The sequence below is a fragment of the Festucalex cinctus genome, chromosome 15 (assembly GCF_051991245.1).
Source record: "Festucalex cinctus isolate MCC-2025b chromosome 15, RoL_Fcin_1.0, whole genome shotgun sequence".
Lineage (NCBI taxonomy): Eukaryota > Metazoa > Chordata > Actinopteri > Syngnathiformes > Syngnathidae > Festucalex > Festucalex cinctus.
The window spans coordinates 7,572,662-7,600,512 of NC_135425.1; the positions used below are offsets into that span (position 1 = coordinate 7,572,662).

Genomic DNA, 27,851 nt, shown 5'->3' on the forward strand with positions numbered 1-27,851 from the left:
TGAATGGAACTTTAGGAATGCGCTTGGCTGGTGTGGCAACAGACAATGTAAAGCGAGCATCCTCACTGAATACAAAATGAGGTGGTAATAACCGCTGGCAACTTAAACAGATCCGACAACCTCGTGACCTCATGAATCCGTCCCCACCCCGATTGTTTATGTGCCACCCCCATAGCTGTGGAGGATTTAAAAACGATAATGACAGCAATAATAATTAGTCATATTTTGGGCCCGAGCAGCGACCACTTATGTTGCACCACCATACTGTAGTTGCCGATTTTGCTGATTTTTGACGGTCTTAACAAAAACCCATAAAATTATTCACATATATCACTACAAATATTCAACAAAGCAGCCCCGGTTGTAGGGTTCACTTTGATATATGAAAAGTTGGAAGCATATGGACCCGCCGAAGACCTACAAAAACGTCTCTTGGAGCCATATGTTAAACCGAACAGAAAATCCGCCATTTTGGATTTGCTTTCAAATTTTGCCCCAGTTTTGGCCTATTTATAGAGGTCACATCTTAAAGAACACCTCTCACACATTTCATCCGATTGACTTGAATCTGTGGGTGTTTCAGTTAAAGATGTTCCAGATGAAAATTAAAAGCAAAACTTTATTTTGCTGCATGCTGTTGCTGTGCCTACGCACTGTTTGCCAAGAAAATGTACACTGATATGATCTTAAACATGAACGAAAACTCATGAAATTATGAATACACATCAAGATTGACACAAAAAAAAAAAAAGACATGGAACTTTATTGTGTCATTTTCCAAAAATTGAAATTGCGACGTGTCAGCACCCCAACGTACAAGTTGCCTACCCCAGGCTGCGAGGGCCACTTTGATGATTCATAGCTGCTTGCATCTCTAGTTATGAAGGAAACAATGACATCCACGCACATGTCCGCAAGGCTCAGAGTCTGTCTGCCTGTGCCCAATCAATGTGAATTTGTGTTAGATCAGGGCTTGGCAATCTCGGTTCTCGAGGGCCAGTCCTGCAGGTTTTGCGTGTTTCCCTTCTCCAACACAGCTGATATATGATCAGCTCATCAGCACGCTCTGCATAAGCCTGATAACAACCCTGTTGATTGGAATCAGCAAGACGGAAACCTCTAAAACCTGCAGGACTTCGGCCCTTGACGCCCGCCCCTTTATTAGATAGAGGTGCCAATATTTGGACGTGGTCCAAGCGAATGGGTGTCCAATATGCCCAAGCAAGGTATGGATCGTATAGGATATTCTTTTCTACTCTGAGAATGGACGCCAAAGAGAGCAGCACAAAAATGTTTGTTGCAATATTCAGTGTTCAATCTCTCTCTTTAAGGGCATCTAAGCAGTTGAATGGGCAAACTTGCCATTCCAAACCGCGCCTCTACCGATTTCTGAAGAAGACTTATGACCAATATTTTTAATTGCAGCTGTCCTAGAGCCCGCCGCGTTCTGGTCTGCAGGCCAAAGGCCAAGTCCTTTCACACTGAGCTGCACTGCCATTTTAAGGTTCGCTTCCACCCGTGTACTATTTCATTCAGATGTATCCCAAAGCTGAGCTATTACTGTGAACCAAAGCAAATGTGTATTCAATGCAGCTGTATCTGCTATGACTTTAATGTCAATGTAAGGTAAGTATATTTAAATATAAGAATAAAATGACATAAATGGAAAACTTGAACTTGCTATTTGCTATATTTGCTAGCTGTAAGTCTGTCTGATTATCATGTGCAAATTCATTCAGTCTCATTACTGTCTATAAGATATTAATTATTTCTCGTTTGTGCATACAGGTGAAGTGAAATTATAATAATTTGAAAAAATAAAATACCGTGACCCGAGGCAGACGAGACAGGATCCAGCGTCACGCGCATAGAATGGACATCTGTCACTGCCTAAATATGGGCAAGGTCCACAGGCGGCCCTACAGTGGAAAAAAGTGTGGGGGCTCAGTCAGTTGCTTTTCCATCTTCAAGATTTCCACCTCGCGGACTCTCCCGTCCTCCCTTGTTCCCATCACACCGCTCTGAGTCTGTTTCTGTTCGACTAAGCGTACAACCCAACCGGAGGAAACATGGAGGCCATCAAGAAGAAAATGCAGATGCTGAAGCTGGACAAGGAGAATGCCATAGACCGGGCAGAACAGGCGGAGGGGGACAAGAAAGGAGCAGAGGACAAATGCAAACAGGTGACACTGCTCGCTCAAGCCCTTTTCTGAAAGTCACATACATTTTACATCTCATTTTCTTTTGACTTTCCAGTTGAGTACTGTTTTCATTTCAGTCTATAAGAGCCAGAGGTGTCAAATCCAGGTCCAGAAAGTAAAAATTCTGCCACTGTTTGGCTTTAGCCACAGGTGCTTCTAATCTCTTCTACTCAGGTGCTCCCGGTGAGCTTGTTCACCTGCCAGTTGAGTAGAAGCACCTGTGGCTAAAGACAAACTGTCGCAGGGGTTTTACTTTCTGGACCTCCATTTGACATCTGTGTTCAACGGGCAATTTTAGAAACACTACATTTTGTGCAGACAAAGATATGAAACAAAGTCACCAGGGAATGAGTGATGATAGTGGAGTGTTGATGTTCAGGCAGACTGGCATCATCCATAGTTTGTTTTTGAATGAAGTGAATCAAACAGTTAAAACACAATCAGGATGTGATCACCGATATGAACCAATACTGTATGTATCATTTGGATACTGAAGAACTGAAAATAAGCTTATAGAGATCTCTAAATATATAAATTATTTCCACTTAAATCCCTTGATACTCACTAAATGTGTTTCTTATAAAATCACATGATGTCAATGTATAGCTAAACAGTTAAGTGCATTGTTGTTTTGAATGCTAATGCTGCTAGCTTGTGTCGGTGTGCATATGGTGCGAAGAATCAGTAACAAGCCGTTGTGTTACACAGCCAACAGCTTGTCAAATTGATTGGGAAACTATTTTCATTTTCACACAGCACATTTGTCCGCTTTGGTTGCGGATGATGTGGTTGAGCTCTTTGGCTGCCATGTGTAGTAGCTCCACAAGACAAAATGCATACGGAGTGCATACTGAGCCACAAATAGACATCAACAATTCATCTGTGCAGCTTTTCACATAGCAATTGTCCCCAGAGGATCCCAGCTCTTAGCGATCACAATACCCATACAATCCTTTCTGGATGAGGGCATGCCTATTTATGTGCACCCATCCATTTCAAGGCTTATCCCGCCCGGCTGGGGTCATCAGTTGGCTGGAGCCGATCCTGTTTTACTTTGGGCGAGAGACAGGGTACAATCTGGACTGGTTGCCAGTCAGTCAGACAGCCCTTTTTAGACCAACAACTATTTAGTGTCTTCAAATAATGAACTAATGGATGGAAAACTTTGCATACAAAGGCCTGAGTTGAGATTTGAACCGAAAGGTTTGCTGCCTTCTAGTTATGTCATCCTCTGAAGACTCTAAGCTTATTTGAATTGTTGCTCTGCGGCAATTGGTTATTTGTGATTGTGACTAAGAAGCCTTACATGGCTACAGTCTTGAAAAGACTAATGGAAAGCACATTTGTCCAGCGGAGATGCCACCCATTTACCATTGACTTCCAAGCTCTTGTTAATTGGTCAATGCTAAAGCTTGTGGGAAAAAAATGAATCAGAACTTTATAGCATTTAAACACAGGTGAAGTCAAAAACGTTCTTCGTGATAATATGCTCTACGTGCCCTCTCTAGTCTAACACACTATTTTGATTAATAGTGTTTGAGGAATAAGAATTAAGAACACTAAATCACGGCTCACCTGTTTTGGTTACATGACGTTCACAAGGGGAGCAGGTGCAGGTACTTTGACATCAAATTCAGTTGACCAGCAGGTGGCAGTGCTGCATAAAATGTCAAAACCACTTCACAAACACAATCCGAATACCATGTTTAGATTAGTGGGGCACATTTTACTGCAGCGAAAATCTTTGACCTGATTTACGCTTTTACCAACTCAAAAGCAAGCTAACCACTGCTAATTTTAGGACATGAAGGTAACAACGCAATCAGGAATGACTTCAACAACAACTCAAGTACCAATTCAAAAATAATGAACATTCTTCTTTTCTTATCATGTTAAAAAAAGAATGCTAGTTTAGCTAATGCTAAATTGGAAAAAAAAATCTTACCTGTATGTGTTTATAGGAGGATAAAGTATAATAAACCTGTAAGCAATCAACTTTCGATTTACAAACACTGCTGAACACGGAAAGATGAACTGAGGGAAACGTGTGCCGACACACACGTTTTATTGGGACTGAACGCAGTGTATTGTTTTATAACAATGTATGAATTAACATCTTGATAACTATGCATCTTAAATGTATTTGTTTGTTTTTCAACCATGAATCGGCTTTGGCTTCAGAACATTAGCCCTTTTTCTTTTTGGATGTAATGAATATATGTAAGATATTGTGTTGAAACTGTCACAATGATATGTCCTAACGGAAAAATTAATAAATAAAAAACAACTACAAAAACAAAACAAAACAATGTACATCAATAACCTTGCCCAAAGATGTATACAGTATTATAAAAAATAAACTACAGCTGTCACTTGCTGTAGATTTAAAAAGCATGATTGAATATGTTTTAATAAACTTCATCAAAAGCTAGGTCGAACTGAAAGGAAAAGCTCTTCCTGTTTTTGTTCTTTAAAATGTTTAATCTGCCAATCTAAATAGTGGGCCGACATCTAGCGGTTGACATTGGAATTACAGGAAGAGTATTTGTACTTTGTTACTTCCCCCCATTGGTGACCATTGCCAATGTATAAATAACAACTTAGTCAAGTCATGCATCAACTCATACAGTACAGTCAGTCCATCTAGACTGCTGTAGCATTAAAACAGTTGAAAATATCTTGAAGTACTTTATTACTATGTTATTAATCCCAGAATATACGTTGTTCTCATACTCTGCGACTTGTGTGTTGTGTTTTGTAGCTGGAGGAGGAGCTTCTGGGTCTGCAGAAGAAGCTGAAAGGAGTGGAAGATGAACTCGACAAATACTCAGAATCATTGAAGGACGCCCAGGAGAAGTTAGAACAGGCCGAGAAAAAGGCAGCAGATGTAAGTGGTGATGGAGAGGAAAACCCACTTGATGCACCCCACTACACATAATTTAATACCAGACCTCATCATGCATTGATAATACTCATAGCCATTCGATTTGACCTTCAAGAGGACTATTAAAAAGCTTGTGCCAAATCACCATCATCAGTTTCAGTGTAAAGTTGCTAACCCATACCAGTCCCTCAGATAACAGCTGCAGCTTAGCTGTTATTAAAACTGTCAGTATCAGGTTCTGCTAACGTTTCAAAATTTGCCAGCAACTTTATCTATTTTAGTGAATGTCGATTTGGTGCCACAAGGCCTTGTGGAATACACAAAGGGTATAAGCTACACAGCAGTACAACTCTATTATAAAATCATAAAAGTTTGACTGTTAACTTGTGCAGAACCTAACATCTGTAAGGAGCAAGCCAAAGGGTCAAATACAATAAAAAAAAAAAAAGTGCAAAAGATACCGACAGATTTGTTGTGACATAAACCATTTCACGCTAAAATATCTGAATCCTATTTGCATGTGTAGACAAAAAAACAACAACAACAAAAAAAACCCCATTTCATTTCAACCAAAATCAACTTCTTTGTCTAGATAGCACAATTTGTAAGTATTAAAAATAATAATAAAAATAGCATTGCACATTCACCAGATGTCTAAGATGACGTTTTGGCATAGCTTTCATCAGACCCCTGATGCTTGAATCAGGAACAATTTGTAAGTATATCATGCAGTGTTGAAGAATATTGTGGAGATCCCCCCACCCCCTGTAAACGGTAAGCATAGAACAAACACATTATTTAGATTATACGTTAGTTGACATACAAGACATGTCTCCTTTTTCGATACATAAAAGTGAAATATTTAGCGCTAAATTGTTCTCTTTTATTTAGAATGTATTTTAAACCAATCTAATGATGACCTGTTCTGGAACGTAGACATTCATACGCAGATCACACCTGAAGTATAGCAGCGTTCGTCAACATCATCGCCATATTGGATGTGGAAAAGTGTGTTGCTGCTTGGACGTGTAGCTAGCATTTTACATTAAAATCCACCCCTGATGGCATAAAGAAATGAACACTGATTTTAGCCATTACAACAATTTTGCTAAAAGAATTTGCTTACTTGTGGCTCTTTCTATTTTGCATAGTGATGTGAATTCTTGCAGTGAAACAAGTCCTCAAACAAGAAGCCTCTCCTACTTAAATAGCTAAATAATAAAAACTAAATGATGTGACTGTTATTAGTTGAGAACTAACTGTCACTAGTTATTCAAAGTTGACTTTAATAGGAATTCGCAGGACAACAGCTCCACTAACTTTCTCCTAATTGGTACTTCTACTACTCTTTCTTCTCGGGCTGGGTTTTTCATGAGAATATAATCGTGATTTCGATTTTGGTTTCTCGTGATCATAAAATCAGCAGAACAGAACTAAATAAAAACGGAAAATGTGCCGAATGGCACGGTATGTTTGAAAGTTCTTGTGTTACGAAAGCACCCTGAATGCATCGTGTTACTTGTGCAGCAAGCGTGAGACACTCCAGTGAGAGTTTACTTTGAAACTAAATACACAACAAAAACAATTACATACATTGTATACATAAAAGATAGGGATGTAACGATAAGCGAAATATCGTGATATTAAGACATCATGTTCACAATATTTAAATGAAACACATCTGTTAAAAAAGTAAGGTTGATTTCCTTTTGTACAGTTCTAGCACCCTCTAGTGGTTAGTGCAATTTAAAGTTCATTAAGGATGTTTTAGCCCTTCTATATTGAAAATCTACACTAATTTTCAGATGAAGGTGAATGTAATATGCTTGTGAAGCGAGTTAATATGTGGAGGAACTTAATGTGTGTGTGCATTAACAACATAACATAACATAATAATAATAATAATAATAATAATAATAATAGACACTACAGTTAAGCCAATTTAGAAAGCGCTACATAAATAAAGTTGACTTGACTTGAGTTCATATTTGGCTGATTTTTTTTCTTCCGTCTGTTCCCTCGGTTTTAGGATATTGACAAAATAAATGTGCTAAGGTGTTCAGTTACGCAAACACTTTCAGCACTTCATTCGCCCTATTCAAATGACAGCTTCACATGCTCGCACTTCCCTTATTCAATGGCAAGCAGCCTGTTTGGGCAAAATTTGTTGATTAAAAAATAAATAAATAAATAAATAAATAAATAAATAAATACATACATACATACATACATACATACATACATACATACATACATACATACATACATACATACATACATACATAAATAAATAAATACACATCAAAAAAGTGGACGCGCGGACATATCACGGCCACTGGCCAATCCGCTCAAATCGTATTTTACGTTCAATTTCGAGTCCCAACGTGACGCCGTTGCCACGGTAACAACCAACACTGTGACAACGACAAATGGACTCCAAGCGCTATGGCGGCTTTCGTGGAGATAGATGCGGTGAGAAAAAAAATCCAAACGCTGCAACAAGCCGCTTTTGAGGCGGAGGACCGAGCCGAACTTCTGCTCCGAGATGCGAAATTAGAGAGACAGGCGAGAGAAGAGGTAATCACTGAGAAGGGATACAGTACATATGGAATTTTTGTGAATTGCTCTCATATCATATCAAGCATCGTTACGTTAAAATCGCACATAAAATTAAACACTCAACAAAAAGGCTAAATTTAAATACCTGAAGTGAACAAGGTTTCTTTTACAATAGAGTATTACATAGATCCCGCTCGGAGATTTTACAAACGGTTCTGCGATAAGTGAGCACGTTTTCCATATTTGATGTGGCACAGTGGCAGCTCTGCCTGTAAACTCATGCAAGACAATGTCGTAAACGTCATTAATTGGCTCTTTTTTTTTTATTTACAAAGTTAATGCCTCTTTTTCATCCACATACAATAGGCGGTGGGCCGAGGCCACGTATCTGCTTTAGTTTTTGAGCTCAATGATCCCTGGTGAGGGAAGACCCTGGATCGTTCATGTTTTGAAATGTATTTTATGTCAGTTAAACCAATAGCACGCAACGCTACAAATCACGTGATGTTGGTGACAAGTACAACAGTCAGCTGTTCGCGGCCGTGCCGTGGACAGTCTACACGACGAAAAACAAATATCATGAACGAAAGACGCAAGCTTCTACGTTTGAAAATAAGTACTGTATACATGTTTTTGGAAAACACTAATATAAAAGCGTTTTCACGACACGTCATCAGGCGCGTCATTAACCCGGAAGTAGCCATCTTGGAATACTAGGTAGTCCACACTCTTGAGTCCGCACCACATTGCCACAACAGAGAACTTTGTTGAGGACAATGGTGAACCTTTGTCCATCAGATGTTGATTTTAATTAAAGTGTATTCCATATTCACTTTGGAAATAAAATACCGTTAATAATTAATAGATGACTATTTTTTGTTTAGTAACTTAAAAAAAAAACACACAGATGAAATGCTAAATGCATCATGCTTGATTAGGGTGTTTCTGTATTAATAATAGCAACTATCCGGTCTATACCTGTGAGCTGTTTTCAGTAAAGCCAATGACGTTTGTTACAATTCAACAATCAGAATGAAAGGATAATAGTAATACAATAGCGGTCTCCAGTGGTGAGAACATCCATTCATTTTGTTGCGTATACTTCCCTGGTCTACAAATATGTATAGCCTCAAGATATTTCTAAAAGATTTGCCATTTATAGTAATCATTGTTACTGTATGGTTATGGAAGACAACATACAGAACGTCACTCAGCAGCATACACATTTATTCAAGAAAGCCATGCATCTCAACCGTATTGTAAATACAACAATGTATATAAGAGTGTATTATAAATTATGCAATGGCATAACAAACGTTTCTTCAACCTTTGGAAAAAATACATATATACATAAATTAATTCAACATAATTTCAAACCACAAGTAAACTGTCTGAGGTGCAAAAATGGTAATGTGTCTCCCTCACCCATGCACACACCATTTGGTTGTAAGCTTCCAAACCTTTGTACGATTTAAGGTATTCTGCTGTGTACGGGCTCGGTGAGAAAATCAGGTAGTTAGTTCACAATGTATGTATGTAATTGAAGGAAGAATTGTCGGGTCGTCGTGGATCCAAGAAGAGGTGGCCAACTCATACGGATCTGTACCTCTGATAAGACGTATTTTTTCCCCAAATCGCGGGCTTTTTCCTGTTGCCAAGTCCGTCCCTATATGCCTTAGCATCTTTGGTGGGCTTTGCCGAGCTTTTGAAGTTGTTTTGACATCGATAAAGACTCGTCAAACAATTCTCATTGTAATACTCCATTAGCTTGCGTTAGCTTGTTTATGTCAATATCGCCAAAATGGCCGCGCATCCGGGTTTCTGCCGAGTTCGTGACGTCAGTGAAAACGCTCTATTATGTTGTATAAAGTTTGGAGATGTAAATGACGACTAAACGCGTCAATTGTTAGCATGTATGTTAGCATAGAGTATATACTGTGTGTTGTTTACAAGTCTTCCTCAACCAGCTCGAGACCTGAAGCTATATTTCTTCGTTGCTGAATATTCATCTCGAATTACTGTTATGTTATTCATCACATATGGTGTGGGAGGGAAAACCCAGTACTCCAGCTTTAGTATTGCCTCTGGAGCTGGGAGGAGTGATCATCCCGTTCATTCATTCCACATCGCAGCAGACCTGTCCTGGTCTACAAACACTGCGGCAGTGATGATGAAGGCCCAGCAGTGGCTCTACTTCCTGAGGCTTCTCATGAGGGAGAACCTCAACACCCCTTCTACCACTCCTGCGTAGAGTCTGCTGACCTACAGCTTACGCCATCACAGTGTGGTACTGAGGCAGAGAGGAAGGGTTGCAGAGTATAAAATGACAGCAGAGAAGATAATCGGCTGCTCTCTTGAACATCTAGCACTTTTGCTGCCTCAGTAGAGCTCAGAACATTATTAAGGACTCTTTTCACCCAGATCACCATCTCTTTGACCTGTTACCCTCGGGCAGGGGCCACAAACAGCAGGCTGCTTCTTTGAACTGCAGCATGATAGTTGGAAAACTGAGTGTGCATATGCAAGGAGTTTATATGAAATAAAAGTGATTTTCCCCCTTCTTCTCTGAGCTCATTTTATGTTTGGATGCATTGGCTGTAAAGTCAGCAAATTGTAATTGCAAAAATGAAATGATGACCTCGAAAAACAATCTAAAGTATGTTTTCAGTCTCATTTCCATGAGATCTGGATTTGACAGTTGCTACATCTCCAAGTAGTTAAATGAATAAGGCATGTTCACTGACTCCACTTTGTCATATCCAGTATGGTGATGACGTTGAGCACTGATTTATACAAATAACATTGTAACATGTAGAGTAAATTAATTAATTTAACCCCCCCGAACACCACCAGTAATGAATATTGTTAAATATTTTTATTTGGGTGGTGTGTCTTGACAGGCTGAATCGGAGGTGGCATCTCTAAACAGGCGTATCCAGCTGGTGGAAGAGGAGTTGGACCGAGCGCAGGAGAGACTGGCGACTGCTCTGCAGAAGCTAGAGGAAGCTGAAAAAGCAGCTGATGAGAGTGAAAGGTGAAATGTTCATCCACCAACATTTCTGACTCTTCTTGACAGTCTGGGTTCCTCCAAAACTTTATGCATTACAACAAATAATTTGTCTTTATCTGCTGCACATCAAATGTATTGCTTAAAAATTCAGTGTTAACTGAATGTGTAGTCCAGGGGTGTCCAAACTTTTTCATTTGAGGGCCACAAAAAGAAAATCAGGAGGACACAAGGGCCACATAATGTTATGAAGAGAAATTGTGTTTAGTCCTAAAAATTGTACAAATAATTTATTTGTGTTTTTGCATATTTAGAAAAATGCTACAGTATATAAACAATTTATTTATAATATGGCAGTAAGGTTATTATAATTTTGGAATTTTTAATTTTAGTTAGTTTTTATTAGTTTTCAGGTTGGTTCTGTTAGTTTTTATTAGTTTAGTTCTTTAAAAATGCTTAGTTTTAGTTTAGCTTGTTAGTTTCAGTATTAGTATTAGTTTTTAGTTTGTTTTGTTTTTGTTTGTTTTTTTGTTGTTGTTTTTTTTTACATATGTATTACTTGTGCACAATATTTAAAAAACACCATGGAAGCGACATCATCTGAAGGTGCTTTTCTATTGGCTGCTGCTAGATGACGTCACTTCTGTGTGACATACTTTCAAATGTCATTATTTCGGTTCATATTAAAATAAATCTACTAAAAATCACATTTTAAATCATCCCCAAAGGGTCATGCATTAAATTAATTACCAAAGACTAAAACGAAGGACATGTTTGCTATAATTATAGTTAGTTTTAGTTTTGTAAACATAAAATGTAGTTTCAGTTAGTTTTCGTTTTTTTTAAAAAGCATTTTCGTTTTTATTTTATTTCGGTAACAATATTGTCTTTTGAATTTTTGTTTTAGTTTTTTCATTAGTTTTAGTTAACTAAAATAACCTTTAATGGCACCAGTTTTTGATACCCTCACTTCTTACTTTGAACATCTCCAAACATTTTTGTTTTGTTTATTTTATTTGAACCGAGTCAAATGCCATTTTTAGCATATATCGCGGGCCACTGAAAAATGGACGGCGGGCTGCAAATGGCCCCCGGCTCGTAGTTTGGACACCACTGGTGTAGTCCTATGCATTTAGTAACACACTATGGTTCAATCAATCCTCCACAAAGAGTGGATGGAAACTAATGGTAATCAACTTCATTATTGGAAATTTAAATAGGAAATATCAATATACTTGTAAAACAATTAGTCTAATAAAGAGTTTTGTTAAGTGATCTCTCTCTTTATCGCTATCTCTTTTTAATTAAATCAATTACTGATGATTTGCTCATATTAACCAGTTACACTAAAAATGCATTTTGTTGTCGTCATTCACATTTAGAGGAATGAAGGTCATAGAGAACCGGGCAAGCAAGGATGAAGAGAAAATGGAGACCCAGGAGATGCAGCTAAAAGAAGCCAAACACATCGCTGAAGAAGCTGATCGTAAATATGAAGAGGTGAGACATTCACCATATCTCCTCCCCAGTGGCATGCATGCTTATTTGTCACAGGCACTGTTTCTAGATTCAGAGTTGTGTGCTCACATTAGGGATTGGCACATAAAGTTAATAATTGAAAACAAAACTTTTGAAACCCACAACTGTGGTGATTTTAATATTTGTTTTTAGTTAGGAATTCTGTTGTGACTCACCATGTGTACTGTACATGTCTGCAGGTTGCTCGTAAACTTGTGATTCTTGAGGGAGATCTGGAGCGTTCAGAAGAGCGTGCTGAAGTGGCCGAGGCGTAAGCCAACACTTTACAATGAAATTTCAACACTGACATGCGAACCAGCATTCATGTTGTCATAGTGAATATTGTGATTAGTACGATGAGAACAAGGGCTGGGTATAAAATTTCGATATATCGATATCGAATCGATATTCCTTTTCGTAGCCCAATATCAATTCATAAAACCATGAATCGATACTTTTAATACAGTTTCCTCCCCAAACAGGGCCCGACCAATTAATCGGCCGCCGATTATAATTGGCTGATTATTGGCCTTCAAACATCAGCCAAAGCAATCGGCCAATTGAGCTAAATGGCCAATTGTTTTCCCCTTAGAATGTTATCGAAGAAAAGCGAAGTTTCTGATGCTGTGAAAATACCCTGAATGCACCATTTTTCTTGCATAGCATTAGCAACTAGCAAGTGTGTAGCATATGTTATTCTGTTGTCCCCCTGTTTAATGACACCGCAGTTGGAGTTAATTGTAAAACTAAATACACAATGTTAAGAATGACATCCACTGTTTAAATACAAAATGCGCTTTGTTTTTAAAACATTGCTAGTCTAGCGCTAAGACGAAGTTAGAAAATGCTAAGAGGAGGTTAGCAAATGCTAACAGGAAGTTAGCATCGACTTCGGGAGTGTTTTTTCCTAAAAATAACGAATCGAATCGGGCCCTTCTGAATCGAATCGAATCGATTTTGGAAATCTGAATTGATACCCAGCCCTAATGAGAACATACAGGACGATTGAATGCGAGTGAAAATTTTTAGCTCCAGCTAAATATTCTTGTTGATAATTGGTAAGTTACAACATGGAAAAGTAGTAAACTTAAAGGGCTCTATTTTCGTAGACAGTGGGCTCAAATATTGGCGGATACAATTTTTTTTTTTTTAGAAGTGCAAAGCCCGGTGCACGTCTTGTCCAATTTGGCAGACTGCTCTGCACCGAGCTGGGTGTTCCGGCGCAGCGAGAGAGTGTTCTTGGAGATGCTGTGGCAGGAAGTCTATCTCAATTCATGCCTGATCAGACCATGTCTAATTTCTAAATCTGGTACAAGGTAGCAGAAGCGGGCATTTCACATACATTGCTGGTCTAAAATTGGTCGGTACCCTGGTCCCCCTTCTGTCATCATCACTCCGCCATTATTTTCAAGCTGTAATCATCAGTCTGATGTTTTTGACGACCGAAGCGTGGGTTTGTCACTTTGTCAACACTATTTTAGGGACAACCGACAAAGGTGGGCATTCCGTCATTGTTGGTATTGACGGACCGTCCGACAGTCCTTCACTGGCGTCAACAATCTTCTAAGTCGAAAAAAAATAAGCACGGTTGACTGGTGCCAAATATAAACAATTCACATTCACATGAAACACATCATTAAACTAGTTAGCATACTAGCCGGAGCCAAAATAGCAAAAACTGGCGTGACATCACACACGAGTCAACACATATACAATCATCTCCTTGACTCAAACATTCAATACAAACGTATCTCCCTCATACTGTAAATTGTGCCACATTTAAAGGGGATGTTATTAGTAGGGATGTAACGATATCAAAACTTCACAATACGATATTATCACGATATGAAGGTGACGATGCGATAATTATCACGATATTGTGGGGGCATTGGCGATATTTAAAAAAAGATCACAATACTGTAAAATAGAGCTCATACAAAAAAATAAATAAAGCACAATATTGTGCTTTTCTACATAACAGCAATGCATATAAACCACCTACAATCTCTAATAACAATATTGAGGCACTTACTTGGTATTGCAATCACACATTGATCGCTTCACAAACAAATTAGGTTCCTCTTCATCTGACAATTAGCATAGATTTTAAACATAGAAGGCCAAAACATCCCTAATGAAAATTAAATTGCACTAATAAACTAGCCACTAGAGGGTGCTAGAACTGCACAAATGGAAATCAACCTGACTTTTTTTAACAATGTGTTCCTTTTAAATATTGTGAACATGACGACGACGATATTGTGGCAGTTTTAATATCACGATGTCACGATATTGCCCTTATCGTGACATCTCTAGTTATTAGCCACCATGATTGGAGGCAACTTGAGCTGCGCCAGATTTACGGCATTCGCGAAAATAGGGCCCTATGTGTGTAGAACCCATATTTTATAGTTATTCATGAAAAGTATTGAATTGTATGTTTGTTTGTATCATTTCATAAACTGATTATTCCCACAATCATTTCATCAATAGCATCATTGCATGCGCATTCCTAGTGCTGCAGCCTTTTATAGCTATTAATTCAGATGTTGCAGGGAATAACACGCAAATTAATGATTTGTGCTTCCTTATGTATATCTATGCAATGCATGCCTCAATACACAATGTATGGGATGTTTTGCTCCCCCTCACTTTCAACTAAATCACCCGGATATGGACTAACCCCTGCAGGCGAGTGAGAGAGCTGGAGGAAGAATTTGGGTTAATGGACCAGAATTTGAAATCCATGATGTGCGGAGAGGAAGAGGTATTTAGTGTGCTACCTTCTGCCATGGGTTCATTCTGACCTGTTGCCCTCTGCTACTAAGATCTGCCATCTCAACACTTGGCTTTCATTTCTCCATCTAACCCGCAGACATGATCACATCTGAAATTTTTGTTAATCTTTGAAACGTCACTGTTTCATAGTCATTTTCCTTCTGAAGTAAGGTAGACGAAATTTGAAGCACGTTGTTTTGTTGAGTGGTCTTTGTTCTCCTTTACTGTCCTGCTTTTCCAATTACTCTTTTTCTCTCCTCTTGTTTTCCTCTTATCAACATTGCTCAGTAAATCAGGTGACCTTGAGGAAGAATTGAAAAATGTCACCAACAACTTGAAGTCACTGGAGGCTCAGGCTGAAAAGGTACAGAAGATCTTAGGGTGTATTTATTCATTAAATACTGCTACAGAATTGGGATTAAAAATTTTGAAAAATAACCTAATCGTAATGATTTTCCTCGATATTGAGATTGCAATTTAATATCAAATTATTTTTTCAGGATCCTCTTCCCATGCATTTTTTTTTAAACAAATACAAACAATAAATTAATTTCTGTTACAATAAACAATATTGGAATTCTAAACAAAAATTAAATAGCTGTTACATACAGTCTTCTCCGCAAGTATTGAAATAGTGAGGTGAGGTTGGTACTTTTATTTTAGCTTAGACAGAAAACATCTGCACTCAACATCAAAATTTGAGTTATAAGTTTAACAGTTCAGCATTTATGTCCAGGTATTATTTTTAACAACACCAAAGTCCACCAAATTGCGCCCCTGATAATCTCCCTTGTTGTTTGGTAGTGTGTTTTGGTCATTATCTTGCAGTATGATTTCCCAATCCAGTTAACTTGCTTTTTTTTTTTTTTTAATTGAGAAACGAAAATATATTATTTCCTGAGCTACAGTAGCTTTTCTCACAACCATCATGTGTTAAATCGTCACTGAGATTAGTGAACCCGTCCCAGAAGAAGCAATGGAAGCCCAAGCCATGACATTCTTTCACCGCGTTTCCAAGTAAAACGTTCTTCTATAAGTTATTAGCACAATATCGTTTTGTTGTGCATAACAGCAGTGAGAAGAAATAGTCTTGGCCAGTCATTTGATTTTAAATGTCTCATCTACAATGCTAATTAGCATAGGTCATAATTGTATACATATTGCACAAAGACTATCACTAACCCTTAAAGGCACGGTCTTCCGTTTTCACTCAGGAAAATCCATCCATCCATTTTCTTGAGCGCTTATTCCTCACAAGGGTCGCGGGGGGTGCTGGCGCCTATCTCAGCTGGCTCTGGGCAGTAGGCGGGGGACACCCTTGACTGGTTGCCAGCCAATCGCAGGGCACACAGAGACGAACAACCATCCACACACACAAGCACACCTAGGGACAATTCAGAGCGCCCAATTAACCTGCCATGCATGTCTTTGGAATGTGGGAGGAGACCGGAGTACCCGGAGAAGACCCACGCAGGCACGGGGAGAACATGCAAACTCCACCCAGGAAGGCCGGAGCCTGGACTCAAACTCACTCAGGAAAATTCACTATATAAATACAGGATGTATGCACTTGAACTCCTTTTCAATCTACACCTCTGGGCTTCTGTTAATGTGTGGTGGTGATTTTTTCCTAAACGCCCAGGTAAAAATCACCACCACACATTAACAGAAGCCCAGAGGTGTAGATTGAGGAGTTCATGGGTAAAACTTCTGTATTTATTTAGTGCATTTTCCTGAAAACGGAAGACCTTGCCTTTAATATTGAGGCACACTAATGCACATATATTTTGTCAATCGGGTCCATTTGTGTATGAACTCAAAAGTGTTACGTTCCCCTTCTTCTATCCATTAGCGTGGGTCTTAAATGTAGGTAGCCAAAACATGCCTACCGGTACTTATAATTGCACTGTACAAATGGAATACAACCTAGCCTTTTTTAACAAATGTGCTGCTTTTAATATCGTGACATGATGACAATATTGTGGCAGTTTTAATTATCGCGATATTGTGATACTGCCATTATTGTTAGGATCCCTGCGGGATTCAAACAAAAGGTGCAATCGTTTGTCAGATCCATATATAACATGGAAATAAAAAGTGTATTGACCTCTTGCCTCATAGTCATCTTTCAATATAAAATTCAAAGATCTAGAAGCAACAATAAAGGAATTTGACTCGTTCCAATACTTTTGGAGTGCAAGTCAAAGTTCAAATTTAAAAAAAAAAAAAAAAAAAAAAGGAGATAAGCAGTCAAAGGATTAAGTTATTTTTGTCAGGGTCTCGCACATTCTTTTAATTGCAACCTTTAATAATGAGAATTATTTTTTTGTGGTTTTAGTACTCACAGAAGGAGGACAAATATGAAGAAGAAATAAAACTTCTTACTGACAAACTTAAAGAGGTAAGATTCTTGTTTCATGGTTGTGTGATTCTGTTTCTACTAACTAGTATTCATTTGGATAAATAAAAAATGTAAATGTATATCAGACATTAGAAACATTAGCATTGGTGTTTATTTCAGGCTGAGACCCGAGCAGAGTTTGCGGAGCGATCTGTGGCCAAGTTGGAGAAGACCATTGATGATCTGGAAGGTATTCATTCATTAATTGATCCCATTAATGCATCCACTAACTACTAGGGACGTAACAATATCCAAACATCACGATACAATATTATCACGATATGAAGGTTATGATACGATAATTATCACGATATTGTGGGGGGGTTGGCGATATTTAAAAAAGGTCACAATATTATAGAAAAAAAAGAGCTCATCCCAAAAAATGCACAACATTGTGCTTTTGTACATAACAGCAATGCATATAAACCACCTACAATTTCTAAGAACAATATTGAGGCACTTACTTGCTAATGCCAGCACACATTGATCGCTTCACAAGCAAATTAGGTTTCCCTTCATCTGACAATTAGCACAGATTTTAAACATAGAAGGCCAAAACATCCCTAATGAAAATTAAATTGCACTAATAAACTAGCCACCTGAGGGTGCTAGAACTGCACAATTGGAAATCAACCTGACTTTTTTAACTTTCAAATGACTTTTTTGTTCACTTTAAATATTGTGAACATGACGACAACGATATTGTGGCAGTTTTAATATCACAATATTGCCCTTATCGTTACATCCAGTGTTTTAAGTGGGCTGGAACGCACCGGTACGGAGCTCCGGCACTTCTAAAAATCTACCTTGAGCATCCCGGTACTTCTCAATGTGCAAAGAACGTACTGTCACAGTCTGTCAGCGTTCCGGTACGCTTGACAATACATATTTTGATCCCAAAATGCTGTTCCGCCGAGGGCCGTTCGTCCACTGACTTACATATTATATAGAAGTCCGTGCGCTGATCACCAAGCGCATGATTACTCCAGTTGTGATATATATATATATATATCAGTGCTGCACAAGAGAAGCGTGCTTGCGTCATTCAACGTGATGCTAGCCTAGCGGCTACTAGCCCGATGCTTTTTTCTTTTTTTCTTTTTCCCTAGCTCGATGCTCGCCGACCCCAAAGCATGTGTACAACCATAATTCTTGAGTTAAGAAAATGTTGAGAAAATCGCTACTGTGGTGTCCTGGTTCAAAGCTTAAAAAAAAGATCGTCGGACTCTGTGGTGACAGCACGGACGTAAAAAATAAATAATTAAATAACATGAATCGCTCGACATGCCAAACAAGAAGTGAAGCCGGCGGTATGCTTATTTTTTCTCCTCTACGGCGAACAAAAATATCAGTGTGTGGGGTACGGTTGTACCAATAAGTATAAAATAAGTGTGGAAGAAACTCTAAATGCAGATTTCCTCAGTAATAATGTGAATATAAATTTTCTTTCATAAGATAGTTTTCCAACTGCTACTCCAAGCAAGTCTGCATCATCATGTTGTCAGAACGATCAACAATAAAATGAAAGCAACACTGTGAAATATAAACCTAACTTCTGCAAGTCACCATTCACGATACTGAGATGATATGCTCTGAATGGTTGATGCAAGCAACGAAGTTGCTCTCATTATCCCATACAGGGATCCTGGCGTAAAACACTCACTGATAAGTTTTTTCAGTCAAAAAATAACAGAATTTGTTAGTCGCAACCTAATTACTGAGCATGAGTGGCCAGAACATTACACGTGACTGATACTGATGAAAACACAGGACAATATAATATTGTACTGTAAACTTATTGGAAATTTGTGGGCATGTGATTGTGTCATTTCACTCACCACGGTGCTGGTTATATTAATGTCAGTCCTGAATATTTCCCTTTTAATTTTATACCTACACAGTGGTGTTAAATAATATTTTATATTAAAATTTACAATAAAAATACCCCCCCCCCCAAAAAAAATAAATAAAATAATATATATATATATATATATATATATATATATGAATTACGAGAGTACAGGCACTTATTTTTTTACCACTTAAAACACTGATTACATCCCTACTAACTACCCTACATGGAATAACCTGGCAGCAACAAAAACCCGAGAAAATCCCCCACAGCCTGATATTCATGTGGAGGAAACACACCTGTACTGAGCAGTCAATACAATCGTCGTTGTAATGATTGAACATTTAATAGTGCAGTACTATATTTGAAATTTAATAACATATTCAGTCTGGCAACAGACATAATAAACGTTTAGAATTTGCACTTCACTCCACAGTTTGATATTCTACAATGGCAGGGTGTCTGTCAATAATAACACTGCATGATGTGCTCCGTGCAAATGAATGCATTCTATAAAGATGTTATATCTCCGGAAAATTTGTTTGGTTCCAAGTGCAACTTTGCTAAATTTCTCTGTATCCTGTCTGGCATTGTGTGTGTGTGTTTCTTCGTGTGTGTGTGTCCTCCTGCAGATGAAGTGTATGCTCAGAAGCTGAAGGGCAAGGCTCTCAGTGAGGAGCTGGACTTAGCTCTCAATGATATGACTACACTGTAGACGCTTTCAATTCTTCTCTTCTCAGCTCTTCTCTTCTCTTCTCTGCCTGTTTGCTGCTGTTTTACTGCATTCTTTTGTGGTATTATCAGCTGGGAAAAAAAAAATCTTGAAATGTAATGTTCGCCCATCATTGCGCTGCTGGGTCAGGCCCTACAGAGCACCGGTCTCTTGGAAATAGGTTACAGCTCACCCAGCCAGTGCAATTTCTTTCGCTGAGGTCACACTACTCCCACTCATTTCCTTTGTTGAAATTGCAAAACACTTGCAATTCTGCATTGTAATAAATGTATTTAAACTCTCTTCATTCTCTGTGTCCCTCCTGTCTTTTTTCTTTTCCTTTCTATATTATGAAGCTCCCTGTCTGCATTTCTTTCATCAAATATCTTGACAATGACTATGAAGTTTCTTAAACTAAATAGTAAATGCTTTTTCAAAAAGATGTTTCCTCTTTTCTGTTTTTCTTCCTATTAAACTTTGTTTCACATCTCGCAATACACTTTCCTTCTGTATAATCTGATTTATTGCTGTTCATCCTTTCTCTCCTGTAAGTTGAAACTTTGTTTAAAATGTAAAGTATAACAGAATACAGCAATTTGCAAATCCTTTTCAACCTATATTCAATTGATATGAATACTCGACAAAGAAAATATTTAATGTTCAAACAGATAACGTTTTTTTTCCCCTCAAATATCATTTATTAAATATCATTATCTTACTTTTGAAAATGATGCCTGTAGTACGTCCCAAGAACAAACAAACAAACAAACAAACAAACAAACAAACAAACAAACAAACAAAAAGCTCGGCAGGCAACAAAAGACTGAGAAATTTGAAAAAATGCTTAAAGAGATACTTTGCTTATTTAGCCATTTTTGGCAGTCAAACATTAATATTTTGCCTATAATAAATTTGATATTTTCATTATTTTTCCTATATAATTAGTACCTTTAAAAACACATTTTGCAACTTGCTATCGACTGAAAATGACATCACAAGGACTCAGGTACCTATCACAGCTCAGCTTGTGAATGTCACATGACGAAACCTAGACAACAGGTGAGCTGTGATTGGTTACCCGACTCCTTGTGATGTAATTTTCAGTCGACAGAAAGTTGCAAAATGTGATTTTAAAGGTAGTAATTGTACGTGAAAAATAATAAAAGTATCAAATTAATTATAGACAAAATGTTAACTTTTTATTGCTATAATGGGCTAAATAAGTGAAGTATCTCTTTAAAAAAGAAACCCTGGGTCATTCCACAGGTGAACAGATTAATTGGAAATAGGTGAGTAAAAAGTTAATACAATACAATATAATACAATATAAAATATTTTCTTGGTGAAATACAAAAATTATAGAAAATTTCAACAACCTGTGACTCTGCTCTGCCGGAATCTTAGGAATTCACATAACGTCATGTACAGTTTACTGTATTATCCAGCAGTATAATTTAGGTAGAGCTGTTTGATATATTACATTTAGACTTTGAGAATGGTTTAAAGGCACGGTCTTCTGTTTTCACTCAGGAAAATCCACTATATAAATGTAGGATGTATACACTTGAACTCCTTCTCAGTCTACACCTCTGGGCTTTTGTTAATGTGTGGTGGTGATTTTTTTTTTCCCTAAACCCCCACCCCCCAGCCTATATTTTGCCATTTTGTGTTTGTTTTGGCAACAGCGGGACGTTTCTATGGACAGACAGTTGTTTACCCATCCAGCCAATCGCAGAGCGGGAGGTGTGGCGGGGGGGCGTTTCACTCACTGTCGCCAGACGGGGCCGGGCGAATTTGTCGGCTGCATGGTTAATTTCCACTCTTCCCTGGAAAAAAAAATCAATTTATGTTGCGCAATTCAGATTTTATAGCACTTTTTATGAATATTTTTGCAGAGTACAGTATCGGCCATTTTGGACAGTCACGTGATCATCGTGACGTAAAATACACATTGAATGGCATGGCTGCCAGTGACAACAAATAACTCACAAGGAATTATTGCGTCCCATGGCGAACATCAAAGGTGGAATTACGCCTTATAGCAAAAAAGTACTTCAAAAGCAGTACAGTCACGGTAACCTGGCAATAGCCAGATTGATATTGTGATTCACTCAAGGGAGTTCTCCACAATATCAATCTGGGACTGCTCCACGGTAATCTGCTCTGGAAAGGCGGGACATTCTGTACAATACTTTGAGCTGATTGGACAATGCGGTATTGTGCACGTTTGCCAAACATTTGTGTCCAGCCCAAAGTGATGAAACCGGCTGATAAGGAGGACACATTGAGCCAGCCGGCTCATAGCGAGTCAAAGCTGGATACTGTCTACAAGTTGCGTGTTACAGAGGCTCAAACTCCCACTGAAATGAATGAAGGCGACTTTCGTTTACGCACGGGATACGTGATCAGGATAATGGCGTTCACCGCGTTATGTTTTCATTTTGATACTTAATGGGTTTAAAAGACAATTTGGGGAATAAGATGCCAGAGATATTTGCACTTTTATTCTTTATACACAATGCCTAATCCAATACTGGAAAATGAGTTATAAGTCTTGTATCACTTTAATTACCTGCACCAATTGATGTGTGTGGCATTGCTTGAGCCACACACAGAGCAATGCCGATAAGTGACATTAAACTAAGGCGGATAAACAGAAGGCGGCCGCAAGACGTGCACTGCTGGAACGAGAGCCTGGAGTGGAACTAGCTCAGATGCGCCATAGAGTGACAAATGCCATCCCATTACCGCCGAAAAAATTCTGTCCCGTCGCGCTTCCTGTGAATATAACTCCTTTCCCAGCTCTCCTTCAGAATGACTATCAATCCCGTACTGCTCCCATTTTGGAGGTCAGCTACATTAAATAAAAATTGTACGTGTCTGTGTCGGAGTTTTTTTCCCCTCTTACTGGATAATCCTGCTCCCTTAAACATTTTACCCTGTCCCGTCCGAATCTTGTGATTAAAGGTACAGTTAACTCCCATACCGTGGGAATCCTGTGAGATTCCCGAAAAAATGTTAGCCTCTTATGGACCTCCGGAACAGGGTCTGAAAGCAGCCGCAAAACTTGGAAGAGGTTCAGAAGAAGGCCGTAGGACATGTCACCAGAAGAGGAAGAGAAGGCGGAACAAGAGCATGGAGCTGCTGTGGAACAGGAATGAGTAAACTGCCACAGGATGAGCGCCACTGGAGCAGGAAATGTTGGCGGCAACAAGACGTGTACTGCCAGGGCGGGAAATGGTGGCAGCCGCAGGACGTGCACCGCTGGAGAAGGGACAGAGAGCAGCTGGACAAGGCCATTGCCAGGTGGGGATGGGACCAGTTACAAATTTTTCCACACATTCTGTCAAGACGTCCATGATTGAAGACAGATTTCTAAGAGCTGCCTTCAACTCCAGAAGGAACTTGATGTGCTGGTTGAGCAAGGCCTTCGGATTCTGTGGAGTCCATTATACAGTATTTGGTTGGATCATTCTGTTCCACCTTAAAAACGGACTGGTCAAATCTACAAAAAAAAATTGGTTAAATTTGGCCAATCTAGCTGGTAGTTTTGTGTCCGACAGATCATTTGATTAACACAACCACTCTAGATTGATAGGTGTTTTCAACCAATATATATTGGTGACTGGGCCAACCGATACAGAAATGTCATTCTGACCAATATATTGGTTAATCTGTGTTAGAAGGCTGACATATTTTCGGGAATCCCGTGGGTCATGGACTTCCCGAAAAAAAAGTACCACTGATTGTCACGCCCACCTAAGTGGAGCGAGATTCATTCGCTGCATTTGATCCAGCCCCTGAATGTTGAGCAGCAGTAGGGGCCACGCTCGGGAATCTTACCCCCCCCCAATTCCAACCCGGAATGCTGAGTGTCAAGCAGGGAGGCAAATGGGTCCCATTTTTTATTATCTCTTTGACTGCCAAAGATGTTTAATAATGATTAGTAAAATTCCTTTGAATGGAATGGGATCTTTCATTTAGTAGCCACATTGTATATGTAGTAAAGGCAAACAATATTCATTTTGCCTTGAAAGAGGAGTTAAAATGCTCAAAAGCGGCTGGCACTGTGGATTTTTTTGTTTTGTTTTTATAACGTGTGGCAGTCAAAGAGATTTTATAGTCTTTGGTATGACCCGGCCAAGGTTTGAACCCCCAACCTCCCAGTTTCAGGGCAGACACTCTACCACTAGGTCACAGAGGTGGTCTGCCCAGATGTACATTTCCATTTTAAAATGCTATATATTTTTTTAATATATTGTAATCAGTTTAATAATTAATAAATATATTTACAATACAATAAATATATTAATTTTAATATAGATTTAATCATCATCACCATCATTTTATTTATTTCAGGCAATAACGTACAGTTGAACACAGGAGCAACAATTCATAATGTCTCAGAAAATTAGAATATTGTGATAAAGTCCTTTATTTTCTGTAATGCAATTAAAATAACCAAAATGTCATACATTATGGATTCACTTGGAAACACTTGCAAATGTTTTGAGTTAATTAGACGATTCAAGTGATTAGTTGAATACCCTACTAGTATACTTTTTCATTATATTTTAATATTTTGAGATCGGATATTTGTGTTTTCTTAAACTGTAAGCCATAATCAGTAATATTAAAATAATAAAAGGCTTACAATATTTCAGTTGATTTGTAATGAATCCAGAATGTATGACTTTTTTTTACTGCATTTAAGAAAATAAAGAACTTTATCACAAGATTCTAATTTTCTGAGACAGTGCTGTAGTTTCATAATATGAACAGAAAAAAAAAAAAAAAAAAAGGTAAAATTATGATTTTGCCTGAAAGGAAAAAAAGAAAGAAAATTTATTTAATCCCACCCCCATCTCTAATTTATAAAACACAAATATACAGTACTTCCTGCAAGTTACAGTATTGCTATCTTAAACAATTTTATCAATATATAAACAATATAATGGCATACCATTAACTGAATTGTTAAGCACCAATAATGGTGATGTTACCATAGGCAAGGCAAGTTTATTTGTATAGCACATTTCATACACAAGGCAACTCGATGTGTTTTACACAAGGAAGGTAACAGATATCACATTCTTATGGTTCATACCAACAATGGTAATACATTATATAGTCCAAAAATATAATACTGAGAAGTTAGAACAAGACATAAATATACATATCAACTTTAGTAACAGACAATAACAACAGTAGTAACAGCAAGGACACATTTGCACCAAGTATTTATAAATTCAAGGACCTCTGATATATTGTGACCAAACCATGTTTTTTATAAAACATTTATAATCTGGAAATGTTTTGGGATTGCTTCTGTTGAATACCCAGACTGTTCCAATCTTTCACGTCACATAACCAAATTTAGAATAAATCGTAAATGTTTTTTGTATTATAAATTCTCCATATCCTCTTAAATTATGAACTAACTCTTTTAGTTTAAATAACTGTTTTTATTCATATCATCCAGTTTTTTATTTTATTAAGTTCGTTATTCACAGTACTAACCCCGGGTTTTCACTGGATGCGGTTGCGGTGCGGTTGCGGTGCGGTCCGGCGACGCAAGCAATTAGATTCCATTCATTCGAATGGTGCAGTTTACACCGCTTGCGGGTGCGTTGCGTGTCGACTGCGGAAGGCCTGCGGCGTGCCGCAAGCCTTCCGCAAGGATAGCCTATTTTCTATTTTTGCCGGACGCCGCAGCGGTAGGCCTCCGGCAAATGGCAAGCTAGCACAAAACACATCGAGCGGGACAGGAAGACCGAGGCAGTTTCTAAATAAATTTCCGGTTACCTTTCAGAATCAAATACTCGCCAGCTCCTATTTCGCAAGTTTTTCAGCAAAACGTGACGTGGGCGTCGCCGGGCCATGTGCTCATTCACGGTTTAGACACCAGCGAACATGGACGAGGAGAGGTTTATATTGGAGGTGGAAAACCACAAAATAATATATGACACGGCACATCCTTTTTATAAGGACTGTAATGTATTGTGAGTTTGATGTTCACGATTGCTTGTTGTGCCCGTCTCGCTTGCTGTACTGAGCGGCAGCCGGACGGGGAAGACAGAAATAAAGAGTGGACCCGCACTGACCCGACTCTCGTTATTAATATACTTTACAAGGACAACCAAAAAAAGGATGCTGCATGGAATCTCATAGCAGAAGAGCACAGACATTCTGTATGTTTGTCGTTGTGAAATGCCACATGATCGCGCGCGCGCGCGGTCCCGCGAGACACGTTGGGAAGTGGGCGGCGACGGAGCTGCCGGACCGCAGCTGTGCGGAGCCGGTGTGGATTGACAAAAAAATTGACCCGTCCGGAGCACGCAGTCAAGACGCACCGCACCGCAACCGCACCGCAACCGCATCCAGTGAAAACCCGGGGTAACAAGCTCATTGTAATTATTACTACTATGAAATATATTAGTGTCATCCGCGAAAAGTACAAGTTTTAATGACTGAGACACATTAAAGATGTCGTTAATTTACATATTGAATAATATTGTCCCTTATACGGACCCCTGGGGAACACCACAAGCAATGGCAAGTTTTCCAGATATGTCCTGCCTCATTTTAACATATTGTAACCTTCCTTTTAAATAACTTGTAATCCAGTCTCCAGCAACTCCTCGAATTCCATATCGTTCTAATTTATTTACAAAGATGGAATGGTTAATTGTATCAAAGGCTTTTTTGAGATCAATAAAGACCCCAACTGCAATTTGTTTTGTGTCTAGTGCATTAGTAATTTCTTCAATTGCATCAATTATGGCCATTGAGGTAGTTCTAGTTGCTCTGAAGCCATACTGACCTTCATGTCCTAGTTGATGTTTTTCAAGAAAACTTTCCAAACGAGAACAACAAAGTTTTTAATTTTTGTGTGTGGAAATTGTGGCAATAAAGAAATCCAAGTGATCTATCTAGACTTACTTTCTATTGTAACCAATTTCATTGATTGTACAAACCAATAAATTGGTATGCCCATAACCACATGGAATGGTCAATGTCTGACCAATCTATTGGTTAACCAAGCCAATATGAGCTTAACGATTGTACGATTTGTGGTTGTGATTGAATGGATTTCGGCACAGTAATAAAAAGTTCAATAGTCTTGATTACAAGAATTTAAAATAAATAATACTGTAAAATACAAAACATAAAACGTGGAACAAAAAGTGCTACAAAATGTGTAGATAAAAGTATATAACTAAAAGACTAATCAAAAGAGATGAGTAAAACAAATACTTGACAATGTACCAAAAATAACAAACATACAGGACTACAAAAAAAGTAATAAGATAAATTACAAAGGACAAATATTGACTAGAAAGATGTAACCCAAGTAGTTGATTATACACGTGCATGGCCCTGCCAAAAACCTTGCGCCGCCAAAGACACTTTGCATAAAACATGCATTTATAACGAAATTTATGACTACATAATGTATTTTCCGTGAATGGATGGATGGTATATATTATTATATGGTACGTTACCTAACGATTTAACTCTAGAATTAATGTGTGTTTCGAAACTCATGTGTCTTTTTAACTTGCAGAACAACTGGCCAATGCCAAAGAGGAAACTCTGAGCATGCATCAGGTGTTGGACCAAACCCTTCTGGAGCTCAACAATCTATAACATTTCCCTGGCCACATATCGCAGTACATGCTCTTGACAATGGAATCTCACGAACATCAACGTACATTCACAGATTGTCAAGAGGCAGATCGAAAACAATTTAAGAGGCCATGAAATGTTGATCCCTAAAAATTAAGTATTGTGTGTTCAAGAAAATGTAACATTTCCTCACTATTAAACATTGATTCTAAATTAAAGAAATGTACATTTTACCTGTACTTTGACTTGTGTATACTATTACTCAACAACCATATCTGTGGAACACAGCAACACCATAAAAAAAACTTGT

At 38.3% G+C, this 27,851-nt stretch overlaps 1 protein-coding gene and 1 long non-coding RNA gene across 9 annotated transcripts in view; one reads left to right on the forward strand and one right to left on the reverse strand.

Moving 5' to 3' along the window:
- The first annotated feature begins 1,941 nt into the window (after positions 1-1,941).
- tpm2 (tropomyosin 2 (beta)) lies at positions 1,942-27,780 on the forward strand. Of its 8 annotated transcripts, none has more exons than XM_077496461.1 (9): positions 1,942-2,183; positions 4,963-5,088; positions 10,545-10,678; positions 12,034-12,151; positions 12,370-12,440; positions 14,861-14,936; positions 17,286-17,348; positions 17,469-17,538; positions 27,480-27,780. In XM_077496461.1, the coding sequence occupies exons 1-9, from the start codon at positions 2,070-2,072 to the stop codon at positions 27,560-27,562; spliced, it is 855 nt and encodes a 284-aa protein (XP_077352587.1). In that variant the 5' UTR covers positions 1,942-2,069; the 3' UTR covers positions 27,563-27,780. The 8 variants fall into 8 exon arrangements, with proteins under 8 accessions (XP_077352587.1, XP_077352581.1, XP_077352586.1 ...); XM_077496455.1 differs by lacking the exon at positions 14,861-14,936 and adding an exon at positions 15,236-15,311; XM_077496460.1 differs by lacking the exon at positions 27,480-27,780 and adding an exon at positions 19,833-20,219.
- LOC144001870 (uncharacterized) overlaps positions 19,562-27,851 on the reverse strand; it is a 46,322-nt gene continuing 38,032 nt past the window's right edge. Inside the window, exons 2-3 of the long non-coding RNA XR_013278618.1 lie at positions 21,682-21,738; positions 19,562-20,004 (exon numbers count right to left, since the gene is read on the reverse strand). This is a non-coding gene — a long non-coding RNA (uncharacterized LOC144001870). The remainder of the gene's footprint in view (positions 20,005-21,681; positions 21,739-27,851) is intronic.